At 46.6% G+C, this 9,862-nt stretch overlaps 1 protein-coding gene across 1 annotated transcript in view; it reads right to left on the bottom strand.

Annotated features, from left to right (window-relative positions):
- Positions 1-1,891: 1,891 nt before the first annotated feature.
- Positions 1,892-9,862, bottom strand: part of RBM33 (RNA binding motif protein 33) — a 134,447-nt gene continuing 126,476 nt past the window's right edge. Inside the window, exons 18-19 of the mRNA XM_011941593.1 lie at positions 8,737-8,825; positions 1,892-8,391 (exon numbers count right to left, since the gene is read on the bottom strand). Coding sequence (XP_011796983.1) covers positions 8,343-8,391; positions 8,737-8,825 — 138 coding nt within the window. The 3' untranslated portion in view covers positions 1,892-8,342. The remainder of the gene's footprint in view (positions 8,392-8,736; positions 8,826-9,862) is intronic.

Below are 9,862 nucleotides of genomic sequence, written 5' to 3'. Positions count from 1 at the left end.
TAAAGACACACCAAGACCCCCAGCATGCCAGGCACTGCTCGGGGAGCAATGATGGGAAATAACAATACCTTCTTCAAAGGAACTACCACTCTGGGTGTCCCCTTAATTCAAAGCAAGCCCCTTTTCTCCCTGAAATGTCAAGTCATTTTTTGCCCGTATTCTGTAGAGATCCCATTACCCAAAGTCCAGGTTTTAAAAATAAGGAATGACTTATTCTTGGACTATGGATTGAAGTGGAAGAAAACTGCTTTGGGTTCTAATCACATGGCATTCTTAGATTATGACTTAGGCTTAATAATTAAATCTGATTTGAGAAATTCACCCAACACATTTCACTTTTGTTACCTATCGCTTCCTCCTCCATTTCAATTTCCCAAATTTGCCTCTTCTTCTCTTGCTTTCTTCCTCCCTTACTTGGGTCCAAACTAAGGCACTTTCCTTTTCATCCTTACGAGAACGGGGAAAACAGGGTGATAAAATGTTACCTTTGAAAGCAGCCACCGTCTGCCCACTGCAGGCCACCCTGCTTGTGGAACGCACCCATTTGCGTTACGGAACCAGAGTGGAAACTGCAAGGTTTTATTAACATGACTTCCAAATTACATACAATATAGTTCAAACACATTTTTTGATATGAAATCACACAAATGAAACAACAGTCCCTTTTCTTTTCAAATACGTCACTCGAATTCACATGTGCATTACACAGAGGTGAAGAGCATGAAGAACGGCTGTGTGGCCCTCCCGCACCTGCCTGGACGGCCTGCTTCCAGCCCTGGCAGTGAGCCTATGAAACCTGCTCTCAGGGGTGAACGCAGCCGGAACCTCGCATGTGCCTTCTTCCCACATACCCAACAGTGCTTCCACGGCCACTGTGCTCTTCCCCAGGGTCCTGCTGGGTGGCTCTGTCAGGCCCTGCAAACCGGCCTGGACCAGAGGGATGACAGAAAGGGTGCCACCATGTCCCAATCTGCTTCGGCTCTCACAGCCACTGACCCATAGGCTGTCCCACAAAGGAAGGGAGAGGCCTGTGAATGGAGCCTCATGTCTTCCATCAAACTCAAGGGGACCAAAGGAAATGGCACTGACTGAGACAGGTGGTCCTGTTTCTACGTAAGAAAGGAGAAGGTGCTGCAAGTGGAGAGTGGGCTGGAGCTGGTCACCAGCGCCCCTGAACCCCAGCACAGACACCAACACCAGCATCCGGGTGAGAGGGGAAACAGGCCCATCACAGGGCAGAGCAGGGGGTGTGATGGCAACATCTTCTTGTTTCCTTTAACAGCGGTTTCTGGAAACAGAGCTGCCTTCTTTTTAAAGACTTCATTTTCAAAATAGATCATAAATTATGAGCAATTTCTAACAACATGAAAAACGCGTGGGATACGTGAAATGAAAAATATGCATGATGGTATATGCACTGTGATCACAACCTCCAGCGAGGCCTGCACATGGCAAGAACACGCCACCGTGGAAGAACGGTGTCACGGGAGACTGAGCTTCCCATCTTTGGTCTTTTATTGTCATGCTGGAATACAAGTCTCTTCTGAAGACTTCTAAAAATTATCTGTAATGCTTTAAAAAATTAAAAAGACTAACTCCTCCACCCTCAACCAAAAGCAGCATAATTCGATGGCATCTGCCTGGTCAGTTCGGAGTCATGCAACACCCAGAATGCAGGCAAGGAGGCGGCCGTTGCCCTTGACCTTCGAGGCCCACTAATGAGAGAGCTGCCTGAAAGCTGCGGGCTGCAACCCAGCAGCCAATCTGGGGAGCGCGAGGGCAGCCCCCGAGCCTGGCCCCTTGCAGAGGTGCGGAAGTAATGTCTTGGGCACACAGGTAAGATGAGCTGTGGCCCGACCTGAGCCCCGAGATAAAATGAAGGCTACGGAACCAGAGTGGAAACTGCAAGGTTTTATTAACATGACTTCCAAATTACACACAATATAGTTCAAACACATTTTTTGGTATGAAATCACACAAATGAAACACACAACAGTACATTTTCTTTTCAACTATGTCATTACCATTCTTCACACAGATCCTGAAAAAGTTACCACAGCCGTTAACGCAAAGTGAACAAAGGGGTAGAACAGGCAATGGCATTCCCACAAGTTTAGCGCAGTGTCTGGGAGAAAACAGGATGGAGATCAAACCCAGAGAAACGCACTCCCGTCATCTCTCGACGTCTCAATTTCCAACGCTCTCCCAGTCAACACAGCTTCGCCCCCAACCAGAGCCACCCGGGGTGCAGCCCGCAGAGTGTACACGCCTCAGGGCTGGGAGGCCCCGTCGGCAAAGCGGTAACACACGGTCAGACGGCCGCCACCTCCAAGTGGAGTGAGCCGCGCTACCACTAACACTGAACTCAAGCACAAGAGCTCCTGCGAAAGCAGAGGGGCGGGAAACAAAGAAGCGGGTGGTTAAGGGCACGAACCGCACACTGCGGGACGCTGGCATCTGAATCGCCACTCACTCCTACAGAGCCAAACTGCAAAACAACAGAATTAAAAAGTTACTCTCTCCAATCAAAGACCTGGAGGAATAAATCGTGAGTAAAGACCTGTCAAAGCAAAGGTTGAGAGGTGAGGGAGTTGTAAACACAGTGTGAGAAAGGTCAGCACCTTCCCTCCCAGCCCACGTGGAGTTCTCAAGGCTGAGGCGGAGCAGAGTGGCAGGAATACAGCCAGCCCTCACCCGGTGTGGAGCCAGGAGGCAGGGGAGAGGAGCATGGAAAGCGAGGGAGATGGGAAAGTCTGAGAGAGTGAGTCTCGGAATGGGACAGGAGCTACCAGTGTTAAGAATGGTAGATGATTTAGCCAGGAAAGCAAAATAGAAATGGACAGAGAGGGAGAGCCCAGAGCACGGAATGGCCAGGTGATCCCATTACTAAATGAACAGTAGAGCAAGAAGAAGACACGTCCAGCAAACAGAATCACCTCAGACATGAAAAAGGTCACACTCTGTGCTTTGTCGTTGTGGTACCTGAAAATTAAACAGTGGAATTAAAGCCCAAGAGTTCAAGTCCTCATAGAGGACACCAGCCTGGATCCCACGCCTGTGGAAAGCAAAGCTCGATTATAGAAATGAGTGACGGCTTTTTTTGCTCCTTTGGTTCAGGGCACCACTGTGTTCTGTGCGTGCATGTTATTAAAACTGTTACACACCTAAGAAAACACTACAGAATGCATACAACTTAAATAGTCCTTGAAAAATCAGCTTCTGCTGCGGGTGCCCTTAAAATGAAAAGTAGTTTAAAAGAAAATCATGCTGAAAGAATGCATGAGGTCTATTTTCTAGAGTATATTAAATTATTAAATACAGAATACATTACCATAGTACCTGTCTGCCTATCCACTCTATGGAACATATTAAAATAAACTACATGCTGTTTCTTTTCAAAGGCCTACATTTTTCTACATACCTTTTAAAATCAGCAAAATAAAACCAAGCAAAATACCAACATGAGGACCTCCTTATCTTTTAGTTGGTTAGAAGTAAAAGGAAAAAGCAAGTACTCAAGAAATGTCTCACTAAAATACCTGTTCCGTCCGCCAATCTTAAAGATTTCCTACCAAAACATGACACAGAAAAGAGAGAGTTGAGACATTTAAAACATTTGCCAGCCAAGGCAGGTTACAATGTGTGAGGCAAACGGCCTTTTCCAGCCATATGCTACCAGCAGGAGGTATACCTGGGGATCCAATATGAATCAGTGAGTTCCACTTTGGCTCCAGTACACAAACCACGGGCTTGTGCACCTCAGAAGTTAGGCATTTAAAAAAATTAAACAGGTTGCAAAAAAACCTTACATAAAATCCTTAGGATTCAATATTAAGTCAAGGCTAAATGCCTTTGGAGAATTCATATTTAAGAATGTCCAAAATAACCTCCATTCACAAACTTTAAAAATAGTTGAAAATGTTAACGGAAATGCTCTTTAAATACACTAAAGTGTCTAAGCCTTTCCCTAGTCGATCTGGACTCGGGGCTTTCCGAGTGGGGGTAGCGGGGTGTCTCGGATCCTTTCCTGTCCTGCACCCACTCCTATCAGTCAATTCCCTGGTATAATCGTCACCTATAATTTTTTGAAGAACCAATGATACCTTTCAAGTTTTCTCTCACCCACCCCGTTCCCTCCCTCCCCAAATTAAAAAAAAAAAAAAAAAAAAATGGGGTGGAGGGTCACAGCTTAATGAAGGGAAGCCAAACTGGGTCTAAAAGCGATTATGTGAAGCCAGAGCTGGGCCTACAAGTAGGGAAGAAGGGAAATAAAAAAATGAATCCCAGGAAGAGCAACACCAAAGCGGGAAGCCTGAAGTCACCCACAACGGGCACCGCAGACACCGACCCGAGTGTTCCTTGAGAGCTGGCAGTCCCTCCAGGGAGAGAGCAGAGGAGGGGGACCGCCTTCAGGCACTCAAGAGTTTCTAGGACTCCATGATGTGCCGGCACAGCACGCTGCCATCACACACGCTGACCTCCTTGTCCTGTGCAATTACGTGACTAGGATCTGCCTTCGACAAGCGTCAGTCTGATGGTCTATGAGCACATTCCGCTTACCTTCCCAATGAAATAACAAAGAAATACAAAACAAAACAAACAGAACAAAACAAAAAAAACAAAAGCCAAAAGAAAACAAAAGTGATGAGTTCTTAAAACCCATCCCAGGACAAAGGCTCCAGGGCCTGGGGTGCCCTTCACCTGCCCTACCTGTCCTGTCCCAGCTGGTCACCACCCAGTGAAGACGCTCCCCTCCCCTACTCCTCCAGGCCATCCAGTGGACGCCCGTGTGCCACCAAGCACCCTGGCCCAAGGGCTCTCAACTTGACTGGCCTGGATGACCTCCCCTGATGAGCCAGTGTGTTAGAAGCAAGTAGATTATTAACACTGAGATGACAGCTTCCCCCATCGCCAGGCCTCTCCTCACCTGGGTCTGTCCATCCCTTCCTCCTCTTCACCCTAAACTCCTCTTCCACCTCCTTCAGTAACAAGGCCTTCTGTTCACAGAACTGAGCAAGGTGCTGTTTGAAAAACAGAGCCCTGGGTGCAGGATCTAAGCTCTGCCACAATTCAGAAATGCCACAGAAGCAAGCTTCAACAACTGTTTGTCTGAGACCTTTACAAATCATGCTAAGAATGACCCATATCAAAAATAGTCACGGTGAGGCCACCTCCCGCCCATCCCATCTCCTCCAGCAAGGCGGGGTGTGGGTGCCTACGGAGGCTGCTGCCTGTCCAGAAAGCAGAGAAACCCCTCAAAATGTGTCTGGAAAAACGAGATTTACTCTTTAGAAGAATATCAGTATAAGGATTTAACAATCGTGGCCAGACCAGTGGTAATGCAAGGTTATCTTAAAGTAAGCAGCTAAGTGAACTTCTATTACAGCACAAAATCAAAACGAGATAACGCAAAAAGAAAAGAAGTAACTTGGCTCCACATAATCAGCTACTGGTTTACCTTACGAGATACACTGATATTTACGGCCTTTAAGCTTCTTCAGTTTGTGAACAAATAATACACAGATCAGGATAAATGTATTGACTTACTACCATCTTTATAAAAATCGAATATACACACAAACACATCAACAACTGTGGTACTGTATCCATTAAACTTTGATAAGACAACACGAAGAAACTAATAGCTAAGATGTGGCTGAGTTGAAAGCACTTCCAATCCAATAATATTTTAATTTTAAAAGGTCCATATTTACATGGTATGCTAAATGCTCTTGCATCTCATTTTAAATGCATGATGAATCAAGAACAAAGATAATGGTTGCAGCAGATCTTCCACGAGGGTTTGGCTGGTGTGGGCTGACTGCACGTGAGCAGCACACCAAACATGTAAGTACCACTCCTTTCTAATTCTGCTTCTTTCCTTTTCTGTAGTTTCCTTCGAGGAAACTCAACCTTCATTACTGGGATTGTCTGGTACTAAGAATCCATTTTCGACGGTCGTGGGTATTGAGAGGTCGGCCTGTGTTGGGCTGTTTTAATCAGTGCTTTAAGGCAGGCCCGCATGACTTTGCCAATCACCTTTCAAGAATATTCTATGAGAAAGTCTGCCTATGTGCATGTGTGGACAGTTAGAGAAACATGCACACCCCAGTGCCTGTGTCACACTCAGGTGACACCAAAACAGACCTTCCAGTGGCCATGAAGTCTATCTTCACAATGAGGGCCCAAACAGGATCCGTTTTATTAACACCGACTACAAAAAAGTCTGTTTCAATGCCTACTTTTCAGAGACAACATGCAGATTTTTGGTTTTAAACACAGCACACTCAGACTATTTCAAAAAGTGTTTTTTTAAAAAAAAAGTCACGAAACTCATTTCATTTCATCAGAAAGCCCTCAATGATAAAGTGAGTCGGTAGGCCTTCCCACTGCCCAGTGGGTACTGAGTGGTTTGGATCTCTCTTAATTAGAGCTCAAGGGCTACCAAAGTCACTACTCTAACGCAGCTGTGCACTGAGCCAAATAAACTAGACCAAATATGTCAACACATCCGTATCTAACTGTGGAAATGAGTGGGCAGTGACAGCCGTGGGAACCCGCTGATGGGCACACAGACCTGCTGCCTGGACAGCCTCCTGCAGGCATGGTGAGGCAGGGCTGACTGACAATCCCATCTTCTGAGGGTTGGCTGGGACACTCTGGAGCAGAGGTGGCAGCAGCACAGCTGCAGGGTCCTAGCAGATCCTACAAGCACTGTGGCTTCCTGGGACTGACTGCCGCAACAGCCCCTGCAGCGTGCGGTGTTACTCTCGAGCACACAGCAAACGCTGCTTTAGAATCACTGCTACAGAAAGGATCGCAGGGTCTGGAAGACCCACTTCAGCTCTTCAGTTTGTTGTGGTAACTTAATCTGAGAAAGTAATATAAAACATCAACTGTGGAAATGAGATGACGCAAGTCTGTGACCGTCTCCTTAGTCCCTTCCTTCCAGGAGGCTGACAGCCCTAGCGCCATGCTCCCTCCAGCGGCAGTAAGAAAGAATGGGCTTCTACTTCCCTTAATTCTATTAACAAATGTGACATGAAATCGTAGGTAGAAAAGGTAGCTAAGATGTCTGAGTATGCCCTAGCATTATTTGCTCAAATAGCTCAGGTCCACTTTAGAATATATCCAAAATAGTGAAACTCTTTCGTAAGCAGAAATACAGTAAGGCACTTTTTTCAGTGTTTGCCCAGAATGAATTCTACTACAGTAGCTTTATAGAAAGTATGTCTCACCTACAGGAACCTGCCCGCAATTATGAAAAGCAGTTTCAACGATGACACTGACTCGTCTCATTTGGGGTGATGTTGTCCCTAGAAGAAAGCCACCCTCACCCCACATCCCACAGGGAATGGCAGGCCAGAGTGAACATCCGCTGATGGACAGGGCAGCCCTGCTGGAACAGCCTTCAGAAAAACAGAGGTGACTGAAGCAAGGCCACCAAATTCCCAAGGAATGTCATGTATCACAGAGCCAGTGACAAACAGGCCACCTTGCTGCATTTAAAAAGGAAAAAACTAGACAGGTCTGTTCCACCTTCAGGCTGTTCCACCACCTCATGTGGTGGGAACTAGGCCAGAGGGCTGCCAGGTGAGGCCACCATAGACCCTTGCTCTAGCCGAGGGCCATGCTATGTGCCTGTCCAACATGCTGCCTTATCTGGGAAGTGTGTTAAAAATGAAAGGGGAGTTCATCGAAACTAGGAACGCAGAGTTGACGCTTTTGAAACAGTGACAAGAAGCAGAATCTGCTGTTCAATTGGCACCATTCCCAACCACCCCACTCACACCCTGGCTTTCCAGGGTATGCAAAGGTCAATCAATAATCACCCAAATTTTAATCTACGTTTTTACAAGAGCCTTCTGAGGGCTGAGAAGACAACTCGAGTTAAGCTCGGTTGAGAAGACTCTTCTAACCTGCACTGAAGATAAGTGCAACCATTATCAAATATTCTTTGCTGTGAAAACTACTTAGAACTTGTGACGTTAATGTTCTTTCCTGAATCTAAGTCACTGTGATCGATCATAGAGTCAGATCACGAAGAACAATGTCTACATGCATTGTAAGCACTTTGAAAACAAAACAAAACGAAAAACTTGGAGTTCTTGGTGGTGACAACAGAATGTGAAGCAATCTAACACCAACTCCAGCCTGCTGTGTTCTGTCAGTTCAGCTCCTCTGGAATCAGGCCCGTGGCTGGCTGGCGCTCTGGACAACAGTTACGCAGGACTGCAGCTCGGAGAGACCTGTGCTCCTGGGGGTTCTGCGCTGGCCGGCAGCTCCCTTGAAGAAATTCCACAGTGTGTGTACAGCCTAAGGTCAGGCTGTCTTGTTAGGAATCACTCCACGATCAGGGCCACATTTATGTGGGACAAATCTATCATATGCCTGTGAAAATGTAAAGAAATGATCGACATTAACTCTGCACATCAGCAATCAACCTACCAAGGTGGGAGGAAACTAAAGGAGCCTGGTGGGTCCTGTTTAATAAAAACCCATCATATAAAAAGGCAGATTGCCTGGGAAGATCTATTAAAACACAAGGGGCAATTCTCCACCAGACAAAAGGACGCACACCTCATGACAGGATAACTGTCTGCACTTTGTGCCCTGGTGTCCTTCTACAGGAACAGGTGGGGACACACGCTTGCTACTGTGATGGATGGCAGGGCACAGGAAGGAGGCCCTTGCTTCCACCCCCTCATCACCACAAGCACAGAACACACTGGTCACCTGTGGAATTTCTGCTGAAATGCTAATGCGTGGGCTGGCTCCTTGAACTTAGCTATGGCTTTCCGTTGCTGAGGAAGCATTTGTAAACTCTAGAGGAAGAAAACAAACACTTTAATGTCAGTTGTAAATGACAATAAAAAATATGAATATATGTATTTAAACATTATTAGCTTTAACACAAAATGAGTCCAGCGGACACTTGGAACAAACTAATTGATTTTCCTTTCTCCCTGGCAATTTTTCTTACTTATCCAGATAATCTATTCCAAAACAGTGCTTTAATAAATCATTACCAAGAGCAACAGTTACGTCTTCCAAGTCTAGTGTTAAGACCTCCCATCATCTGGCCACATCAGCTGCCCCAGCCTGCTCTGTGAGACCTGGTGGCAGGTACCCTTGGATGGAGACATCTCCTCTTCTCACACCTTCTTATCAGGTGATTTTTAATAGGGGCCCCCACAAATCTTTTTAGGAACAGGACTCATCACACCAGAGGAAGCTGTTTAGTATGGGGGCCCCACAGTCCACAGCAGGTGATGGCCTAGTCTACCATCTCGTGCATCCAGCTGAGTGATGGTGAGGGCAGCGGTGCCTGGGGCAGCCATCAGCATAACGTGGTCACATTGTGTACTTTAGAGTTTGTGAACACCAGTCTAAGAGGGTGGTATCTGAAATGAAGTCGCCACCCACTGGCCTAAAACAATGCCAGTGAAAAAGAAATGAATTTATGAAGATTGGCTGAAAGAATTGATGAATCCAGTGAAGATTTACAAAGGAAATGTCTGAAAAGCGTAACTTACATCTAGTCCTCAAACCTGCTGCCTGAGGAAGAGAGGAGCTGCCTTCTTAAACCCGATTCAGGATCTAGGGCTGGGAGGGGCAGGCAGGAGGAGAGCACAGCGATCTGCGGATCTGTTAGGTGGCGTTCTGTGAACTCTCAAGCAACTCAGAGCTCCAGAGTCTGGTTCTTCTCAATTACTTCAGGACACAGTCAACTTACTGCCTGCTGTCTGCAGCACGCACAGGCGCCCCTGACTCTTCGTCTCGCACTGTCGCCCAGGCTGGTGTGCAGTGGCACGATCTCGGCTTACTGCAACCTCTGCCTCCTGGGTTCAAGCAATTCTGC

Source organism: Colobus angolensis, unplaced genomic scaffold (assembly GCF_000951035.1).
Source record: "Colobus angolensis palliatus isolate OR3802 unplaced genomic scaffold, Cang.pa_1.0 Scaffold2, whole genome shotgun sequence".
Taxonomy (NCBI): Eukaryota; Metazoa; Chordata; class Mammalia; order Primates; family Cercopithecidae; genus Colobus; species Colobus angolensis.
Note: the sequence above shows the minus strand (reverse complement) of the source record. Positions and strands in the feature narration are given on the sequence as shown.